Source organism: Ctenopharyngodon idella, chromosome 22 (genome assembly GCF_019924925.1).
Source record: "Ctenopharyngodon idella isolate HZGC_01 chromosome 22, HZGC01, whole genome shotgun sequence".
NCBI lineage: Eukaryota > Metazoa > Chordata > Actinopteri > Cypriniformes > Xenocyprididae > Ctenopharyngodon > Ctenopharyngodon idella.
In genome coordinates this window covers 12,723,221-12,745,000 of record NC_067241.1, presented here as the reverse complement: position 1 = coordinate 12,745,000, position 21,780 = coordinate 12,723,221, and the positions used below count along the sequence as shown (strand labels likewise).

At 37.0% G+C, this 21,780-nt stretch overlaps 2 protein-coding genes and 1 pseudogene across 4 annotated transcripts; all 3 read left to right on the top strand.

Moving 5' to 3' along the window:
• Nucleotides 1–3,721, top strand: part of LOC127505543 (torsin-1A-like) — a 5,712-nt pseudogene extending 1,991 nt beyond the window's left edge.
• Nucleotides 3,722–7,594: 3,873 nt separating this feature from the next.
• LOC127505545 (torsin-1A-like) lies at nt 7,595–11,101 on the top strand. 2 transcript variants are annotated; one of them, XM_051881167.1, is made up of 4 exons: nt 7,595–7,951; nt 8,511–8,686; nt 9,190–9,320; nt 10,362–11,101. In XM_051881167.1, the coding sequence occupies exons 1-4, from the start codon at nt 7,766–7,768 to the stop codon at nt 10,610–10,612; spliced, it is 744 nt and encodes a 247-aa protein (XP_051737127.1). In that variant the 5' UTR covers nt 7,595–7,765; the 3' UTR covers nt 10,613–11,101. The 2 variants fall into 2 exon arrangements, with proteins under 2 accessions (XP_051737127.1, XP_051737126.1); XM_051881166.1 differs by having other exon boundaries at nt 7,609–7,951; nt 10,359–11,101.
• A 2,660-nt stretch (nt 11,102–13,761) lies between these two features.
• On the top strand, nt 13,762–21,759 carry LOC127505541 (torsin-1A-like). 2 transcript variants are annotated; one of them, XM_051881163.1, is made up of 5 exons: nt 13,762–13,984; nt 14,168–14,433; nt 14,573–14,748; nt 14,842–14,972; nt 21,364–21,759. In XM_051881163.1, exons 1-5 carry the CDS (start codon nt 13,837–13,839, stop codon nt 21,474–21,476), a joined length of 834 nt encoding a protein of 277 aa, XP_051737123.1. In that variant the 5' UTR covers nt 13,762–13,836; the 3' UTR covers nt 21,477–21,759. The 2 variants fall into 2 exon arrangements, with proteins under 2 accessions (XP_051737123.1, XP_051737122.1); XM_051881162.1 differs by lacking the exon at nt 21,364–21,759 and adding an exon at nt 17,791–18,565.
• The last annotated feature ends 21 nt before the right edge of the window (nt 21,760–21,780 follow it).

Sequence of the window (21,780 nt, the reverse complement as noted above, 5' to 3'; positions counted from 1 at the left end):
TTTATGAACAAGGGGAGAACAGCAAACATGTTCACACATTTATATCTGAGCATCATTTCCCACACAGAGAACATTCACACATCTACAGTGTAAGTAAAAAAATACATATTTCATGTTATATAATCCATATTTCGAGATTAGCGGATATCCTAGCTGTTGCAAGTGTTTTGTCAATAGATTTTTCTGCCAGAGCAGGTCATTTTGGTGAGCAAGGCCACAATGCTCCCCTGTGGATTCACACATGACCATGGTTAGATCAAGATATATAGTTGAAGCTGAAGCTGTGTGCACATCATGTCCCAGTTATGAAAGCTCAATATCATACCATAACTTCCACATCAATCTTGAATTAAGTTTATTTGTCTTATCCCAAATAGCTTTACCTTCTTTTAAGCTTAAATCTAATGTTTTACAGAACAAAGAAAAACTTATGGGTTTGGGACTAAAAGAGGGTAAATGGTAAAAAAAAAAAAAAACTATTCCTTTAAGCAGTTTTGTATCTAAAATAAACAAAAGACAAATATTTTACTATTAGCATAGTTAGTTCTGCATTTCACATTTTGCCATTATGAGCATGGCCAAAGAAATTCAGCAGTGAACTCCTTTAACTGATCCTTTAATTATATTAACCAACAACAGTTTCACCCAAAGCTATAGGTACTGTACTACAGTGTTACTATAGTAAAAAAAACAAAAAAACATAGTAAATAATTTTCTTTAAAAATAATGCAAATAAAAAAATTGCATGTTCTGTATATTCAGGCACAGCTAAAGCAGTGGATTCATGGAAATGTATCAAGTTTTCCCCACTCCATGTTCATATTTGATGAAATGGACAAGATGAATCCTCAGCTGATCGACGTCATAAAACCTTTCTAGACTACAATGCCCGTGTAGATGGAGTGTCATTCCGCAATGCAATCTTCATTTTTCTCAGGTAAAAAAAATGTAATTGTCAGATTCAAGCAGAGTGGTAATTAAAAATCTCTACTCTCCCAAAAGAGTGACCCAACTAATGAGAAACTGTGTTTTTTTATTTATAGTAATGCAGGTGGTAATGTGATTAACGACATGGCTATGGATTTCTGGAGAGAAGGCAAAAAACGGGAAGAGCTATGGATGAACAGCAAAGAACTGGAGACTAAAATCTCTCAAAACATCTCCAATGATAAGAACAGTGTGTATTGAAAGAGCATTGAAATACATTTTCCAAATATATATTTAAAAAAAAAATGACAAAAGAAAAAAGATTTGTAAAGTATATTTATATAGATGTTTTTGACAAGTTTTACATCAAAGGTAAATTTGAATATATATATATATATATATATATATATATATAAGTTGCAAGAAAAAGTATGTGAACCACTTGCAGAATCTGTGAAAATGTGCAAAATTTTAACAAAATAAGAGAGATCATACAAAATGCATGTTATTTTTTATTTAGTACTGTCCTGAGTAAGATATTTTATATAAAAGATGTTTACATATAATCCATAAGACAAAAAAATAGCTGAATTTATTAAAATGACCCAGCTCAAAAGTTTGTGAACCATTGATTCTTAATACTGTGTGTCATTACCTGGATGATCTATGGCTGTTTTTTTGTTGTGTGATGGTTGTTCATGAGTCTCTTGTTTATTCTGATCAGTTAAACTGAGCTCTGTTCTTCAGAAAAAATCTCCAGGTCCCAAAAATTCTTCAGTTTTCCACCATCTTTTGCATATTTGAACCCTTTACAACAGTGACTGAATGATTTTGAGATCCATCTTTTCACACTGAGGACAACTGAGGGACTCAAACACAACTATTAAAAAAGGTTCAAATATTCACTGATGCTCCAGAAGGAAACACGATGCATTAAGAGTTGGGGGGTGAAAACTTTTGAACAGGATGAAGAGGTCCAAATTTTTCTTATTTCGCTTGAATATCATTTTTTTTTTCATTTAGTACTGCCCTTCGGAAGCAACAGAAAATACTTGCATGTTTCCCGGAAGACAAATTAAATACAATTTACCTTGATCTTCAAATTCCAAATGTTTTCACCCCCCGTCTATTAATGCATCATGTTTTTTTCTGGAGCATCAGTGAATGTTTGAACCTTTTTTAAAAGTTGTGTTTGAGTCCCTCAGTTGTCCTCAGTGTGAAAAGATGGATCTCAAAATCAGTTTAACTGCTCAGGACAAACAAGGGACTCATGAACAACCATCACAAAACAAAAAAACAGTCGTAGATCATCCAGGTAACCACACACAGTATTAAAAATCAATGGTTCACATACTTATGAATGGGGTTATTTTAATAAATTCAGCTATTTTTTTTGTCTTGTGGATTATATGTAAACATCTTTTATGTAAAATATCTTACTCAGGACAGTACTAAATAAAAAATAACATGCATTTTGTATTATCTCCCTTATTTTGATAAAATTATTAACATTTTCACAGATTCTGTAAGTGGTTCACATACTTTTTCTTGCAACTGTATATATATACCTTACAGGCCTATGATATGAGAATCAGACACTACTGCTTTTTATATAACACATTTCCCATTATGAATTATTGTATCGTTTGGTCCCTTGGGTCGGATTGCTTTCTCATCTCAAGCGAACCGCTCCAGAGTTTGTTTGGTGCGCACCCGAGTGTGATTGCTGCATTCACACCTGCCCAAACCAACCACACCAAGGCGGACAACGAACTCTAGTGCGATTCAACTGAACTAAATGAGGCGGGTGTGAAAGCACCCTTAATGAGCGGTCAGGAAATGAAGTCTGGCACGCCAGTTGTAAAAAAAATCCCTTGTGTGGTCCTCGAGGGTTCTTCCTTGCTGTTCCAAGCAGAACATACGTACCGCTGGTAAATCCATTTATTTTCCTCTTTGTCTCGAAAGGTTCTGCATTCTGTTACGTGCACGACTCAGGAAATATTTAAATGGACTTTAATCTAATAATAAACACAACAAACAGGAGAATAACTTGGTGAAATAACCACGTACACAAAGAACCAACTGAATACACAGAGCAAACAAAGGGAGAAACTAACTAGACACACCTGAACAGAACACTACTCAATCAATAGTAAACTAGGAAACAAACAAACAGGGAACAGTGGAGAACAGAACTAATTAAACTAGAAAACTGACAAAAACCAGAAGACAAGACATGAAAGCTGAACAAAATGAAACTCTAAACATGAACAAACTCAAAACGTGACAGTTGCATTCTTGTATTATTTATATATGAAATCTGTTTCTCTACATTTTACAGGTGGATTTCTGCACTCCAGTCTAATAGATCATCATCTGGTTGATCACTATGTTCCCTTCCTACCTCTGGAACTGAGGCATGTGCGTCAGTGTGTCCTGGCTGAGATTGCCCATCTGAACATAACCCGAAACACTGATCTGGAAGATAAAGTGGCCAGAGACATGCCCTTCTTCCCTGAAGAAGAGAAAGTCTTTGCTGTTAAAGGCTGCAAGTCTGTCAGACAGAAGTTGGTGCTGTATGTTGATGAATAGATAAAAGACTTTAGCAGAGCTTGTTGTTCACTTAAAAAGAAAAAAAAAAAAAAAAAACTTGCTGTTTAATTCACATAGTTGAACAGCAATGAGGTATTGACTTTTCACAATAGTTTTTGCTAATTAATATTCCAGTGTACAGGAGTACTCTGCTTTTCAAGGTAACACTGTGAATTAAATTTCAGCTATTTGATTGTGTTCAGTCTGTCTAGCTTTGGGTCCACATTCTTTGGTACTGCCAGATAGACTAGAAGTAAATAAAGCTTTATTTAAATAGCACCTTTTAAAAACAGTGTTTACAAAGTGCTATAAAGAAGAAAATACATGTGTGCATTCACAGAAAAGAAAAACACACACGTAATAAAAATAAGATAATAAAATGAAAAAAATAAAATCAACAAATGAGTTTTGAGATATTTTTTTAAAAGTGCATAGTGAGCCGATTACTCGTAGGTTGTCAGGAAGAGAGTTCCATAGCTTGGGACCGAAATGACTAAAGGCTGACTCACCGATTTTTAGCTGTGTTTTTGTTACAACCAACAAGTTGGTGGTTTGAAGCGATCTTGCTGCAGTAATTTATTCAACATATTAGAAAGGTATATTGGGGCAGTACCTTGAAGATATTTAAAAACTAATAAAATGATCTTGAATTCAATTCTGACTGACACAGGCAGGCTGTGAAGGGATCTGAGTGTTGGAGTTATGTGATTTCTCATTTTAGAGAGAATTAGTATTCATGCAGCAGCATTCTGAACTCTTTCCCCCAGGTTCACAGACAAGGCTTAAGCTAAAATGCATGTTTGAGCTGTTGTAACTGAAAGCAACTTGTACTAGCATATCTTAAAATATGTCAGTGCCATTGTTTTGTCTCAAGATGCACACCAGTAATGTTTTTTCTAGAGTATGTTTATAAAAGCTACTTAAATACACTAATTTAACTAAGGTCTAATCCTGGCTTAGTCTAAGCCCTGTCTGTGAAACCGGCCCTTTGTGTTTAATAAAGCTCTTCGGTAACCTAGCAAAAACACTATTGCAATAGTCAAGTCTAGAAGATGTAACAAATGCATGAACAAGTTTCTCATTGTCAGAAGGGGAGAAAATATCACATACTTTTAAGTTCTTGATTACTGGCTTTTCGTGATAAAGAGTACAGATATGGCACAATAGATATTCTCCTTGCGTCATTACCGATAACAAGTACCTCTGTCTTATCTTTGTTTAGCTGTTGAACGTTCTGTGACATCCACAATTTTATGATCTCTGTACAGACCAGCAGGGTAGAAATTGAATTGTGAGCATCTGGTGCAAGTGAAAAATAGAGTTGTATGCCTTCTGCACTTACTGGTGAAAGGAAATTGAGTAATTACACCAGCATATAGGTTAAATAACAGAGGACCCAGAATTAAATCTTGAGGTTATTCACTGCTGCTTTAAGGAGGATCTGAACCAGACAGGACCTGATAGACCAACCTGTTTCTGTAGTCGGTCGAACTGGGATCTTCAACCATTTTCAGGCCTAGGAGCTGTAAATAGAAACAAAACAAGTATGCATGGTTTCATATTGTATCAAATTAAGTCTGGCATATAATAACATATGAATACATTTAACTAATTACCTAGAGAGCAAGGTGACATTGCGTCAGGGGTTTTCCTGGGTCAAAATGGACTTCGGTGGTGGCAGACAAACATGGCACACAAATGAACTGCAAGCCCACTGATCAATCCAAAATAAATGCAAAGACACAGTTTGAAATATTACCTTATCCTATTCATGAAATAAATAAAAAAATAATCACTGTCAGGACAGAATATAAAAAAAAAAATGCTTAGAATTATTGGTAACACTTTAGTATAGGGAGCACATATAAACTATTAATTACGACTTTTCCCTTAATAAATACCTAATTTACTGCTTATTAATAGTTAGTAAGGTAGTTGTAAGTTTAGGTATTGGGTAGGATGAAGAATGTAGAATAAGGTCATGCAGAATAAGGCATTAATATGTGCTTAATAAGTACTAATAAATAGCCAATATTCTAGTAATATGCATGCTAATAAGCAACTAGTTAAAAGACCCTAAAATAAAGTGTTACCGAATTATTTTGTATTTAAAAGTCTGTAAATGTATAGGTAAAAAGTCAGTAAGTGACTGATTTGAAAGGTTAGCAATAAACAAAGTAACACATTACACAAAAAAAGTGGCAGGTCTGTTATTTTGTATTTACACCAAGAATTAATGCACACAGATCATTTGACACATATCAGATAGTTTCGTTCTGTCCATTGAGGCTATCACTGTCAATTGAATTCAACTGGGTATTTAAATACTGTTGTCAATTCAGAAACTTTGCAATGCATAATTAGCAGAATAAAAAATATATATTATATAGCAAGCAAAGATCGCTGCTATTACTACAATCCCTGAAGCTGTCAATTACAACACGAGGCACAAATCTACTGGATGCAAGTTGCAATGAAGTTTCCTCTATTTAAACTGTCAGTCTGTATGGAAAGCGCAAACACAGACAATAGTGATGTGACTCAATCGAAAACTTACTTTAGCTCGAAAATAACTTTTGAGCTGCTGTAAAGCCAAAACAATCTCTGTCCATTAATTTTCCTATTATCATTGTGAAGCTGCTTTGAAACAATCTGTATTGTAAAAAGCGCTATATAAATGAAGATGACTGGAATTGAAAGTGCAGTAACAGTATAGTAACTTGTTTGGGGGAGCATGACCTGCAGATGCCTACTTTGATTTGATTGGTCATCTTAAACATTTTGAAAATGACGAGCGGTGTTAGACTGAGCTCAGATGAGAAGGTCAGTTAGTGTGGTCTTGAACAATATCCATGCAGCACCAAAGTATTGTTTATATTAGGCAATTATTTCACAACCTTCATTAGATGGGCTACACCTCGAAAAATTGCTGAGGTCAAAGACTATTGATAATAGACTAATTCTCCTATCCCATACTTTAGTTCTGTGTAATGGCCATAGCTCAGAGGTGTTTATTTCTCTTGCAGAGTTCAGTTTTTTTAAAGGTTTGAAGAATTTGTTGATGTGATGAAGTGTATTTGAAATGTTGTTTCAACATTAACGCTCTACATCAGATGGCAACATTGTTTTATGTTGACATTGCATTTCAGTTATATTTTTAGTGTTTCAACAAAAGTGATTTAGAATCAACATCACATTGTAACATTGATCGAACAAAATTACCAAAGATTCTTTTTTGTTAATTTCAATGTTGATTCAATAGCAGTCATATAGACTAACATCAGTGTAACGCTGATTCCATGACATTACCTTTGTTTTTGGTTTTTTGCGTGTGTTATAATCTCACTGTGTCAACATTATTTGTGGATGCGAAAGTGATGTTGAACCAACATTGATAGTGTGGAGGGAACCAGTTTGTGACATTATGTACAAAACCAATGACAGTAAATCACGAATAAATTCTGATACTCTTTTCAAGAAACAAGATTTCAAACAGAAACAAAATTATTTTTTTTTACCCCATTGGCAGATAATTTTGTTTGTTTTAAGCAAAATCTCACTTCATTTTTATTTTTGTTTTCAGAAAACAAAAAAAAATATCTTGTATCATTTTACTTATCTAGTAAAAGCATCTGGATTTAGAAAATACTAAATAAGAAAAGCATTTTTTGAAGTGTAGCGCCATCAGCTGGTCATCATGTGATACACATAATTAAAGGGTTAGTTAACCCAAAAATGAAAATTCTGTCATTTATTACTCACCCTCATGCCGTTCCACACATGTAAAACACAAATTAAGATATTTTTGTTGAAATCCGATGGCTCAGTGAGGCCTCCATAGCCAGCAATGACATTTCCTCTCTCAAGATCCATTAATGTACTAAAAACATATTTAAATCAGTTCCTGTGAGTACAGTGGTTCAATATTAATATTATAAAGCGACGAGAATATTTTTGAAATCGGCCATCACTAAATAAGTCGTTATTTTGTTTTTTGGCGCACCAAAAATATTCTTGTCGCTTTATAATATTGATATTGAACCACTGTACTCTCATGAACTGATTTGTGATGCTTTGTGGATTATTTGTACTTATTTGTTTATAGTACAAATTATCATTGCAAGCTATAAAATATCTTTGACCTCACATATCTTCACATCTTTCAGGTTTGGAGGAAGATTTAAGAAAATCTCTCTTTGGGCAGCACATTGCATCTGATGTTGTACTAAAAGCTGTAACATCATTTATGACTGACAGCAAACCAAACAAACCGCTGGTCCTCTCTTTCCATGGGACTACAGGAGTTGGGAAAACCTATGTCACTAAAATCATTGCAAGAAATGTGTACGAGAAAGGGGAAGAAAGCAAACATGTTCACTTATTTATATCTGACTATCATTTTCCATATAAACAAAATTCACACATCTACAGCGTAAGTAAATAACACATATTTCACTAAGAGTAGTCAGTAGTTCTGCAGATTGAGTTCTTTACTGATAGTATACCTCGAATTTCTTATCCCAAACATTTTTTCTTGATTTAAGCATAAATCCAAACACAATTTAGTGAGACAAAAACATATGGGTTTGGAACAACATGAGGGTTAAGATTTGTATCTGAAAATAAACAGTAGATAGAATTATATAGAAATATTTTACAATTAGCGTATTTAGTTCTATCTACCCACTTCATATTTTTCCAGTGGGGCCATATAAAAAAAGAAAAATCACCAGGAAGTGAACAGCTCTCAGTACAACTCCTTAATAACCTACAACATTTTCACCCAATATGATGGTGGTATTGGGTGAAAATGTTGTAGGTTCATAGAATATAATGCATGGCTACTACAATAGGTGTTACAAAACTGTATAAATCATATACTTAATATGAGTAATAAAATAATTATATTTAAAAAATCATAATGCGCCTGTGGGAGTGTTGCACATATCGAAAAAGTCTATTGCTCTATCTGACATCTGCATGTTCTTCAGGCAGAGCTAAAGAAATTGATTCTTGAAAAGGTATATTGGTTTCCCCACTCAATGTTCATATTTGATGAAATGGACAAGATGCATCCTCAGCTGATCGACACCTTAAAACCTTTTCTAGACTACAATGCCCATGTAGATGGAGTGTCATTCCGCAATGCAATCTTCATTTTTCTCAGGTAAATGAACTTATATATAAATTACATGTTAGTAAGGCAACATAAAAAGTAATTCTGTAAATAAATTCCTCTCAAAATAATGCCACAGTCCATGATAAGCTATGCGTGACAATGAGATTTTTGAGATGAGTTATGAGTTATTACAATTATCATTCACACACCCAGACAAGAATACAGTTTACATTTCATGCACTTGAAATTGAAACTGTTTTAGCAATTTAAGAACTAAGTGTACGCAGAGAAAAGCGTTTATAAATGTTTTTCTTTCTATTTTTATTTTTTTATTTTCTGTTTATCACTGACTTGAATATAATACCCCTAGCCTGCTTATTGGTTTAATAAAAGTAAACACTTTTGGAAATATTTTTGGTCTATGCCTCTCTCTATCACCCTGGTCCCCTAATGGTTACAACATATTAGCTATATAAAATACAAATGTAGTGATAATGAAATACCTCTACTCCCCTAAAAGACTGACCTAACTAAGCTGTGTTTATTTATAGTAATGCAGGAGGGAAAGTGATTGAGGAAGTGGCTCTGGATTTCTGGAGAGAAGGCAAAGCTCGGGAAGAGATCAAGATGAACAGCAAGGAACTGGAGACTAAAATCTCTCAAAACATCATGAATGGGAAAAGTATGTTTTTTTTAATTAAAGTATGTGTATATGTGTTTAGCCACATGAGTTTATTTATAACAAGTCTCTTTCTTCTTGTATTGATTAAATGCTGAATATATTTTTGTCGAACATTATATCCCACAATGGTTTTATTAATGGTTGGTTCTTAAAGCTGCAGTCTGTAAGTGTTGCCTTTTTGTCGCCATCTCTGTTTGAAACCTGCAATTGCAGTTATTTGCGATATCATCTTTACGCAATCACAGATTGTAGTCTTGGAAGTATGACAAAAAAAAAAAAAAAAAAGAATTTTCACCGGACAATGTCATTTGAACAAGTAACAAATCTGCCACTTTTGTTCTGACCAACTGAGGAAAAAAAGCATTACAATAAATTGCGCTGCCAATGATGATTAAATCTAACGATCACTTAGCTCATTTCACATCAAACTGTGCAAATTATTATTATTGTTATTCTTTGTTCTCAAATTGTTAATGTTAACAACATAAGCATTGCGTGACTGTGTATTTAGCGGGTATTAGAGTTACCTGTAGATTTCAATTTCTGTGTCTAATCTCTAACGTTAATTTGTCATATCATACAATCTGCCATCAAAACGATAAGTTTAATTATTCCAGCTTCTTTGAGAAAAGACTATAAATGATCCACCACCTGCATCATCCTCATATGCAATATAGCCTACAAGCTGGGACTCGTTCTTTATGTAAACAGACGTGACGTAATGACGCAAAGGCGAACGGCGGCATGCTCGAATTTTCCGCGGAAACCCACTAGTACCATCCGGATTAGAAAACATCATTACAAGCTTACCAGTGTGAATCGAGCTAAGGTAAGGAGATAGTTTTGAACACTGGCTGGTTATGTACTTGCTCAAAAATTGATTTTGGATCATTTTTAACCAAAAAAGAAGTTACAGACTGCAGCTTTAAATAATTACATTTGGTTAATCCATTCCTGAATATGTGGTTACATTATATACATTAAATATGTTCCTCTAGAAATATAATTCCTTTAACTTTTTGATGTATATCTTTTCAGCAGGTGGATTCTCACAATCCAGTCTAATAGATCATCATCTGATTGATCACTATATTCCTTTCCTACCTCTGGAGCTGAAGCATGTGCGTCAGTGTGTCCTGGCTGAGATGGTCCATCTGAAGATAAAACAAAACACTGATCTGGCAGATGAAGTGGTCAAAGAATTGTTTTTCTCCTCTAAAGAAGAGAAAATCTTTGCTGATAAAGGCTGTAAGTCTGTCATACAGAAGTTGGTGCTCTATATTGATAAATAGATGAACAGCTTCTCTTGCGCCATCTTATCTTTCTATACCATCTTCTTTCCCCTCATCTCTCTTTACCTCTTCCACTGTTTTTCTCCCGCTCAATATTATCCTCTCCAAAACCTCTCACTCTTACACCTTTTCCTTTTCCCATTCTTCTTCTTTTCCTTTCCCCTTTTAACAGAGTTTTGTTTGTTGTGTTTGGAAAAATGGTGCACAAATGATTGTGATTTTTGTAAAACCAATAAAACAGTTTTTTCTTGATATATTAAAGTTTTGGTAGGCTGTATGAATACTGTGAAAACATTTGAGAATTTTGTGCACAGTGTTTTGAAAAAAATGATGCATGTGATTAGTAATTTGCATGAAACGAAGGAAAATTTCACTGTGTTAACTGATTTGAGAACAGTGAACTGAGTTTGGAGAAATGTGTAAAAACTTATTGAGAAAAACTGTAATAGGCTACTCTCTCTTGAGTTATTAAAAAGTGAAAATATGGGGTTTTTTTGTTTGAATCTGTTTGATTCCATCCAGTCTCTTTAGCTCTTGGATCCACAATCTTTAGTCCTACAAGCTTCAACACACCTTGATAGAGAAACTGTCACGATCCCAGTCTCGTGGTCCCTTGTTGTGTAAAGGACTTTCATGTTGAAGTGAATCCTGTTGTTTCTTTGTTCACTTCCAGTGTTTAGTTCCTGTTTTCTTTGCCTACCTTGTTTGTCATCATTGCTACCCTCATTTGTTTCCATGGCTACTCATTGCCTACACCTGCCCCTCGTCAGCCCCTTACCTTGTGTATTTATACCCCAGGATTTCCTGCGTTCTTTATCAAGTCTTGTTCCTATGGATGTTATGTTTAGTGCACTTACTCTGTTCCTGGATCTCTGGTCTTTGTGTTTATGTTTATTTTTGTCTCACTGCATTTGGATCCAGTCTTGTTTTGTTTTTTCCTTTGTTTTTGAGCCTAGCTACGTTATAGAAGACTCAAACAAAATCCAGACTCGATCCAAGAAAATTTTGTTCTTTCGGCAAGGTATCAATACCGTAGAGGATTACACTGTTCAGTTCTGTGCCCTTGCTAACTGTATAAACTGGAAAGATGCAGTTTTGAAGGACTTGTTTTGTCATGGCTTATGAGCCCATAAAATCACTCATGCTTAAAGGAAAAAAAATGATCTTAACTTAAAACAATACATAAACTGCCTGCTTATCTTATGTGTTTGGGCCACACACATCTACAGCTTTTTTTTACTGGGTACCAAACATTTTTGATGTGGGGCCTGTGCCCTATTACCCATGAAAGGCTAGAAACCTTACTCCCCGTTTCTGTGGGACAGGCCTCAACCAAGAGCCCCAAGAACTGAGCTGTAAGTAGGCTGGACCGTACATTAAATAAACCTAAAATAATTAGAACAGAATATTTGTTTTATTTGATTATAATTTTGGATTTATTTACACATTTGTTTATCTTTACCCTTCACTTTTGTTTATTATTATGTAGGCTATTTATTAGAAATTATGGCATTTATTTTTTTTTTTTACACACTTGTTTATCTATTTACATACGATACTTGTCTTTATTTTATTACCAGCAGCTATCACACTCTAGCCCAAGACTGGTTGCCCACTGAAGCTAAGCAGGGTTGAGCGTGGTCACTACCTGGATGGGAGACTCCTGGGAAAACTACGGCTGCCGTCTCATGATTCAGGTGGATGCTGCACATTGGTGGTGGTTGAGGAGATTCCCCCCTTCCATATATGTAACTTGCTTTGAGTACCCGAAAATCATTATGTGTTGACGGTGAATGTGCTCTTGGTGGATTCAGCGGTGCCGCAGAGTGACTGAAGCATATTTTGCCAATTCCAAACCACATCTTAATCTTAATAACTACTATTAATTTTGTATTTAATCATTTATAAGTTGTATAATTGATAATGAAGGCTGGAAGTGAAAAACGCCTTATATTCAGGTTTGCATAATTATTAAGCAGATTTTCTTTTACAGGTAAAATGAGCCAACAAAAAGAGATTTAACTCAGACTGAAAAGTAAAAAATTATTAAATGCTCATGAGAAGGATGCAATACTAAAAAATTGCTAAATTATGGCATGACCAATGAACAGCAAAACGCTCATTGGTCAACAGGGTCATACAAAAACAGGCCAAGACAAAAAGACACGTTAACTGCAAAAGAATCAGGAATTAAGGTGAAGAATTAAGTGTGAAACCTTTAGTCTCCAGTGCCACCATTTCTACCTGGAGTCTCCAGACGTACAAGGTGTCAGGATCTCAGAGACTTTGCTATGGTGAAGAATACTAAAAAATGATCTTCACTTAATAAGAATCAAATGCTGAAGTGTTGTGAAATATGTGAAGACTTTGTAGACAACCTATCTGTCTGAAGGCTTTAGACAGTTAGGCTGAGAGTGACTCTTAACTAAGGGACCAGGAAGACTTCTCTTGAGATTAAAGAATAATTTAAGAATAAACATTTAAGTATGTTGGTTACTGGCATCCATAAGAGACTTTTTTTTCTTCTTTTTTTCTTTTTTTTTGCATGACAGCTTTAAATTTTGCATTATTTTGATTTTTTTTTTTTTTTTCTTCCAAAAAACAAGAAAAAATATCTTGTATCATTTTACTTATCTAGTAAAAGCATCTGGATTTAACAATTTTTAGACTGGAAACAAGACAAAAATACTAAATAAGAAAAGCATTTTTTGCAGTGTAGCTCCATCTGCTGGTCATCATGTGATACACATCATAGATGACGGACCCTGAATGATATTCTCCCCTAAAATTCTCTCTCAAAAGCAAGATGTGTGTAGACTAGAGTCTGTATTGAAGCTCATATGGGGATTTTCACGATTTGATTCAATTGCATTTGCCAGACTCGAAGCCTACATAAACTCATGAATTGAATCAAACACACGCAAGCTTCACAATGTGAACTCAATTACATGTTCATATCATTAAATAACTCAATATAGTAGAGTTATTAACTAGGACTTATCACCCAGTTTTAGTCAGAATCACAATGTGTAATTTAATGTAAAAAAAAAAAAACCCCAAAACAACAGCCTACATTTCTTCAGTGGTCATGTAAACTGTGACCAATAAATGCTTTTAACAAGAAGCTGAATGTTTGCTGCATCTTAATTCGTCAGTTCCTCTCCAAGTTCCTTTCCAAAAAACGAAACCAAGACTGAAAGAGGCCTGAGTGATTCGCTTTCACAATGAAAGCGAAGCATGTTTTAATAGTTCTATTTCTGGTGTCTAATATAACATTATCTTCAGGTTTTCTGGGTGTGCTCGCGGCTGCCGCATCTTACGTGTTTAACAGATTTTTTGAACGGGACGGTTTGCTGCCTTTTGACTCTAAACGTGAGTAAAGCCGCAAAATAACGTATCGTATTTGGGCCTATAGACGAGTTTTTTTGATTGTGGTACTGTGTTTGTCGTGGTAACAAAATGCAACGTTGTAGTTATAGTATAAATGTTTAGTATAAATTATCATTGCAAACTACAAACAATATTTTTGACTTCACATATCTTCACATCTTACAGGTTTGAAGGCAGATTTAAATGAATCTCTCTTTGGGCAGCACATTGTGTCTGATGTTGTATTAAAAGCTGTATCGTCATTTATGACTGACAGAAACCCAAACAAACCGCTGGTCCTCTCTTTCCATGGGACTACTGGAGTTGGGAAAAACCATGTTGCTAAAATCATTGCAAGAAATGTGTACAAAAAAGGGGAAAACAGCAAGCATATTCACACATTTATATCTGAGCATCATTTCCCACACAAAGAGAAGTCAGATCTATACAGTGTAAGTAAATAATGTATATTCCAATAAGATCAGTTTAGTTCAACAGGTAGGCCTATAACTGTGACTATTAGTCTTAACTGTGGTATTTGTAGCCTTTAACTAATCCTCTAACTGGGATTTGCATGTTCTGTATATTCAGGCACAGCTAAAGCAGTGGATTCATGGAAATGTATCAAGGTTTCCCCGCTCCATGTTCATATTTGATGAAATGGACAAGATGAATCCTCAGCTGATCGACGTCATAAAACCTTTTCTAGACTACAATACCCGTGTAGATGGAGTGTCATTCCGCAGTGCAATCTTCATTTTTCTCAGGTAAAAAATGTAATTGTTAGATTCAAGCAGAGTGGTAATTAAATATAGCTCCCCAAAGATTGACCAAACTAATGAGAAACTGTTTATTTATAGTAATGCAGGTGGGAGTTTGATTGCTGACATGGCTCTGGATTTCTGGAGAGAAGGCAATAATCGAGAAGAGCTGTGGATGAACAGCAAAGAACTGGAGACTAAAATCTCTCAAAACATCTTCAATGATAACGGTATTGAAAGAGTATTGAAATACACTACAGTATATTGCCAAAAGTTTTGGGACGCCTGCCTTTACGTGCACATGAACTTTAATGACAGCCCATTATTAATCCATAGGGTTTAATATGGAGTTGGCCCACCCTTTGCAGCTATTACAGCTTCAACTCTTCTGGGAAGGCTTTCAACAAGGTTTAGGAGTGTGTTTATGGGAATTTTTGACCATTCTTCTAGAAGCACATTTGTGAGGTCAGGCAGTGATGTTGGCGAGAAGGCCTGGCTTGCAGTCTCCGCTCTAATTCATCCCAAAGGTGTTTCATCAGGTTGAGGTCAGGACTCTGTGCAGGCCAGTCAAGTTCCTCCACACCAAACTCGCTCATCCATGTCTTTATGGACCTTGCTTTGTGCACTGGTGCGCAGTCATGTTGGAACAGGAAGGGGCCATCCCCAAACTATTCCCACAAAGTTGGGAGCATGAAATTGTCCAAAATGTCTTGGTATGCTGAAGCATCAAGAGTTCCTTTCACTAAGGGGCCAAGACCAACCCCTGAAAAATAACCCCACACCATAATCCCCCCTCCACCAAACTTTACACTTGGCACAATGCAGTCAGGCAAGTACCGTTCTCCTGGCAACCTCCAAACCCAGACTCGTCCATCGGATTGCCAGACAGAGAAGCGTGATTCGTCACTCCAGAGAACACGTCTCCACTGCTCTAGAGTCCAGTGGCGGCATGCTTTACACCACTGCATCCGAACGCTTTGCATTGCACTTGGTGATGTAAGGCATGGATGCAGCTGCTTGGCCATGGAAACCCATTCCATGAAGCTCTCTACGCACTGTTCTTGAGCTAATCTGAAGGCCACACGAAGTTTGGAGGTCTGTAGCTATTGACTTTTTGCAGAAAGTTGGTGACTTCTGCGTACTGTGTGCCTCAGCATGCGCTGACCCCGCTCTGTGATTTTACGTGGCCTACCACTCCGTGGCTGAGTTGCTGTTGTTCCCAATTGGGGATGGACTCCACTAAACCCCTGAAGGTGTGCTGTGGTATCTGGCACCAAGATGTTAGCAGATGATCCTTTAAGTCCTGTAAGTTGCGAGGTGGGGCCTCCATGGATCGGACTTGTTGAACCATATTTGCTTTGTGGCAGGGCGCATTATCCTGCTGAAGAAATTTCCTATTAATGACAGACTCAAAATCTTTTCTTCAGGCATCTTCCAAATATGAACACCCAGCATTTGTGGAAATTTTAAATAATTTGCAGTCCTTGGAGGCACAAAATTTTAAAGTCATTTTTGTTGGGTACCAGGGCATTGTGGTATTACAGGGAATGAACAAGCTGATGCGACAGTTAAGGAAGCTTCCACTTCAGAGCTCAGAGATCTTGTGGTTGGTGCAAAACGTCCACTTTGAAAATCGCTGGGATCATATTATCTACACACGCTGTCGAATAGGGCACTCCAGACTAACCCATATGTTTCTAAATGAAGATCCTTCTTTATGCCCTTTGTGCCAGAATCCATTATCACTGAAGCATATTTTGATGGATTGTGTTAGTTTGAAATCTGTTAGAACTCTTATTTTTCTGTTGACTTTTATGAAAAGATTTTTAAATGAAGTAAGGCCTGATTTAGTTTTAGAATTTTTACCTAAGATCAAATTTAAAAACTAATTAAATTTTTTTTCCTTTAAAAAAAAAAAAAAAATCTCATTCTCGCCATGAATATAGCTTGCATGGCGTTAAATTATAAACAAACAAACATCATCCTGCTGAAAGAGGCCACAGCCACCAGGGAATACCGTTTTCATGAAAGGGTGTACATGGTCTGCAACAATGCTTAGGTAGGTGGTACGTCCACATGGATGGCAGGACCCAAGGTTTCCTAGCAGAACATTGCCCAAAACATCACACTGCCTCCGCCGGCTTGCCTTCTTCCCATAGTGCATCCTGGTGCCATGTGTTCCCCAGGTAAGCGACACACACGCACCCGGCCATCCGTAAAAGAAAACACGATTCATCAGACCAGACCACCTTCTTCCATTGCTCCGTGGTCCAGTTCTGATGCTCACGTGGCCACTGTTGGCGCTTTCGGTGGTGGACAGGGGTCAGCATGGGCACCCTGACTGGTCTGCAGATATGCAGCCCCATACGCAACAAACTGTGATGCACTGTGTATTCTGACACCTTTCTATCAGACCCAGCATTAACTTCTTGAGCAATCTGAGCTAAAGCTCATCTGATGGATCGGACCACACGGGCCAGCCTTCGCTCCCCACGTGCATCAATGAGCCTTGGCCACCCATGACCCTGTCGCCGGTTCACCACTGTTCCTTCCTTGGATCACTTTTGATAAATACTGACCACTGCAGACCAGGAACACCCCACAAGAGCTGCAGTTTTGGAGATGCTCTGACCCAGTCGTCTAGCCATCACAATTTGGCCCTTGTCAAACTCGCTCAAATCCTTACTCTTGCCCATTTTTCCTGCTTCTAACACATCAACTTTGAGGACAAAATGTTCACTTGCTGCCTAATAAATCCCACCCACTAACAGGTGCCGTGATGAAGAGATAATCAGTGTTATTCACTTCACCTGTCAATGCTCATAATGTTATGCCTGTTCAGTGTATATTCATTTATTAAGACCTTCTGGGGTCATGGGGCTGGAGCCTGTCCCAGTTTCTTAGGCCAGAGGCAGAGGAAAGCACCCTCAGCCAGGGCTAAAACAGGGGACCTTCTTGCTGTGAGGCAACTGCTCTAACCACTGAGCTGATTTCCCTGGTTACAATCTTCTATTTCATATATGAAATTTGTTCCTCTACATTTTACAGGTGGATTTCTGCACTCCAGTCTAATAGATCATCATCTGGTTGATCACTATGTTCCCTTCCTACCTCTGGAGCTGAAGCATGTGCGTCAGTGTGTCCTGGCTGAGATGGTCCATCTGAACATGACTCAAGACTTTGATCTGGCAGATAAAGTGGCCAGAGACATGCCCTTCTTCCCTGAAGAAGAGAAAATCTTTGCTGTTAAAGGCTGCAAGTCTGTCAGACAGAAACTGGCACTGTATGATGATGAATAGATAAAAGCAGCACTTGTTCACTTTTTTTCTACTGTTGCTGTTTTAACTCTTTATGTGAACAGCAATGAAGTATTACTTGACTTTTCACCTTTGCTTTTGATTATTAGTATTTAAGTGTTGATGTTGTGCCTTGCTTAGTCTGCAGCCTGTATTTAATACTCTTCTTCTCAAGGGAATACTGTGAATTACAGTTTTTCTCAGTCAATCTGACACATTTCTCTAAATGAATGTAGCAGCTCTCAAAACAACACAGCAAACTAAACACACACTTATGTTGGCAAAACAGTTCAGTATTCACTGCACAATGAAGCGCTGCAGTTTATTCTAGTAATGCATTTATCAAAAATAAATACTAACATCAAAACTACAAGTGTGTTGATTTGATAACAAATTAAACCGTTGATACATAAATACATGAATGAAGTATGTGTAATCGTGTTCTTCAAAGTTTAGTTGTATAACAATGAGTTTTCTCCCCAAAATATAAAATAAATAAATGTACTGCAATCATTGAATCAAATGAACTTTATAGATCTTGCCTCTCATTTACATCTGGTCAAAGAATTTCATCAACATCACAGCATATATTTTTACAGGTCATGCATCATGGGAAAAAGGGGCGGTTCTAGGATTTGATCTTCAGGGGGGCTCAGCCCATCTGAGGCGGCTTTCAATCACAAGACGCTGTGAAAGAGAACTTGCGTGCTGTCAGTCAGGGGTGCGTTTCCCAAAGCAAACTATGGTCGCGAGTTCTGTCGTTACCAATAGAGTTCAAAGGGACTTACGACCATAGTTTACTGATGATGCTTTCGGGAAACGCACCCCAGATCATTTCCGTGCGCGCCGCGCACACACCTGAAGCACAGCACACAAGTTTTCTTTCACATCGTCTTGTGATTGAATGGCTTAAAATCATGAATGTTTAAACTGACAATATTAACACGTGAAAACGATAAGCTTTCTTGAGAACCGCCCCTGGTGGGAAAAAAAGCTGTGAATGCTGGATCCATCCTTGTGCCTGAACTTCTTCACAGGCCTCAAGAAGGCTTACTTGGTTGTAAAGGTTGCGGTCATATACTTTCCATCTCCAAGAGGAAAATATGCTGGAAGGAACACCATCCTGAAATGTGGGTGATGCTCAAACCACTCTTGCACCAGTGCTGAATGGTGAAATTGGACAGTTTCCCAAACAACTACACAATTTCATTGAGGGAGTTTAAAAAAATGTAGGAGCCTTTCTGTGTTGTGCGGCCCCAAGACAGTGTTGTGTGCCACACCATCAGTGGATTGCGGCACTCGTTGTGGATGTTGACTGTGGCACAATGTTTATATTGGGCTGAACTCTGGGTTGGTCTAGCTTCTCTCAAGGAAAGACCATAATTTATGACATGGTAAATTAGGTTGGTTCTGATTTCATTTAAAACCCATCTACCTCCCTCCTCTTACACCTTGCTCTCCCCTTTCCCTCTGTCCATGTCTTCTTATATTTTCTTCTCTTGCTCTTTCCACTAATACCATTGCCTTCCACTTTACCCATCTCTTCTCCCTCTATGCCTCATTCTACATCCTCACCTCTTGCTCCATCTTCTCTTCCTATACCATCTATTCCTTTCCCCTCTCTTTTTACCTCTTCCACTGTTTCTCTCCCGCTCACTACTACCCTTCCTCTATCCTCTCAAATTCTTCTTTTTTTTTCTTTTCCCCTTCCCCTTTTTTGTAATTGAGATAGCTGTGTAAACAACTAGAACATTTGCATTTCCTGTGTATATTACTAACTCAGAAGATACTTATTTGGGGCTGATTGGGAACATTCCAAGTGCAACTGAGAATTTAACAAATAACAGTTTTGTTTGTTGTGTTTGGAAAAATGGTGCACAAATGATTGTGATTTTTGTAAAACCAATAAAAAGAGCTGCAACTGTTTTTTCTTGATTTCACACTTACAAATAATCAGATAGTAAATAGTATGCGTAATAGTATGCGTATTTGGCGTGCTGTCCGAAGAGAGGTATTTGGCCCGAACCCAGAGTACTCCCCCCGTATTCTGGTTAGGAAAGTAACCAGGCAAGTGTGAGGAGACGGGCTGCTTCTAACGAATCGTTTATGAACTGAGGTGAAATTAAATGTATATTATGAGAAAACGAAAGTATTTTTTGACCTTGCATGCATGTAAACCTGTTGTAGGAAACTCCCAAAACAATATTAGGAACCTTAAAAAAGGCATTATTGGGGCACTTTAATTATTTTGAGAATTAATCGCATAATAGTGTATAATATATTATGTTGAGATTCAATCGCATAATAGGCTACTTGTAGCTACCTTATGTTCAAAGTCAAAGTTTATACTATTGATATTTTGTTTCATTTGTGTAATTTTATGTTTCTCCAACAGTTCATATACCTATAGGATTTTATATTTTTTCTCCAACAACTTATAAGCATATAGAATGGTGCATAAAACAAATTCATAAGTAGGCTACAAAAGGGGTTTAAATAATAAATCAGCTCCATAGTGAATTCTAAGTGAACAAGGGCTTAGTGCGTTTCATTTAAACCTTATGCATGAGTCCACGAGATGGAGGGAAGTTTGCGAGTGAAGGGCATAATAATTTGGAGTGGAACGCAGCCTTGTTCTCGAGTCATTCATATTAGTATAACTTCAGCGAGTCTATGTCTAATTGCAGCGATGCAAGAAGTAATGCTAACTCCGTCACTTCCAAATCAGGCGGCTTATGATCAATGCGGCGAATCTGTGTGTTTGAAAGGTGAAATCCATGTGGCGAACGAATCCCTCTCGCTAAATTTCCAATTGCACAATTCCTACTGAGATGATGCGGTTGTGCCTGTCGAATTTGCCATTTAATTAGCTCCCGAGAAATGCGATAGCTGCTGATAATACTGAGAAGCTTATATATGGATGCTGTGATAGGTCTCGTATTCCTATAGGTAGACGTGAGTCACCTGGGAGTCAGCTGATGCGAGCTTGACTTACTTGACCTGCCAGAACTGACACGAACGCTTGATATGTCATAATTCTGGCCCGTTGATAATATCAAAATCAACCGCAGGTGGTAGATCCTTTTCCTATTTTGCACCTAAACTTTGGAACAGTCTTCCTAGCATTGTTCGGGAAGCAGAGACACTCTGTCAGTTTAAAACTAGACTAAAAACGCTATATATATCAATATATATTTTCAAATCAGTTAAATGATTGTTAGGCTGCATAAATTACATCAGCCAGAACCGGGAACAATATACCACCCAAATGTACTTGTTACATCATAAGGAGAATGGCATAATAAGTCTCTCTGTTTATCCCGAGGTTTACAGTATTCAGCCGGATACGGGCCATATCCAAATCAGATGGAGGAACTACGCCTAGACACGACCACAACACGAGCACCTCTGGGGACACCTAATATTCAACAACATTAGCCTGCTGATCTGCCTCCATTGACACCATTGTATGAGAACTGAACTGAGCTTGACGTATAGCTGCTGTATAGATAAATGAACTAAATTAATAACTAATAATTTCTACAACGGAAATGAATCAATACTGAACTTACTGAACAACGGACAATGCTTGCTGGACAATGACACCACCTTCTAGAGCTGCTATACAGCCAAAATTATGTTTCCTGTTATCATTGTAAAGCTGTTTTGAAACAATCTGCATTGTAAAAAGTGCTATATAAATAAAGGTGACTTGACTTGACCAGCTTGGACTTAATGACCA

Bases quoted from the DNA above. Each gene is read 5' to 3' on its own strand.
- LOC127505545 (XM_051881166.1), top strand. From the start codon at position 7,766: ATGACTGACAGCAAACCAAACAAACCGCTGGTCCTCTCTTTCCATGGG. The intron at 7,952-8,510 runs GTAAGTAAATAA...CATGTTCTTCAG, and splicing joins AAAATTCACACATCTACAGC to GCAGAGCTAAAGAAATTGAT. The intron at 9,321-10,358 runs GTATGTTTTTTT...ATATCTTTTCAG, and splicing joins AAACATCATGAATGGGAAAA to CAGGTGGATTCTCACAATCC.
- LOC127505541 (XM_051881162.1), top strand. From the start codon at position 13,837: ATGAAAGCGAAGCATGTTTTAATAGTTCTATTTCTGGTGTCTAATATA. The intron at 13,985-14,167 runs GTGAGTAAAGCC...CACATCTTACAG, and splicing joins GCTGCCTTTTGACTCTAAAC to GTTTGAAGGCAGATTTAAAT. The intron at 14,434-14,572 runs GTAAGTAAATAA...CTGTATATTCAG, and splicing joins AGAAGTCAGATCTATACAGT to GCACAGCTAAAGCAGTGGAT.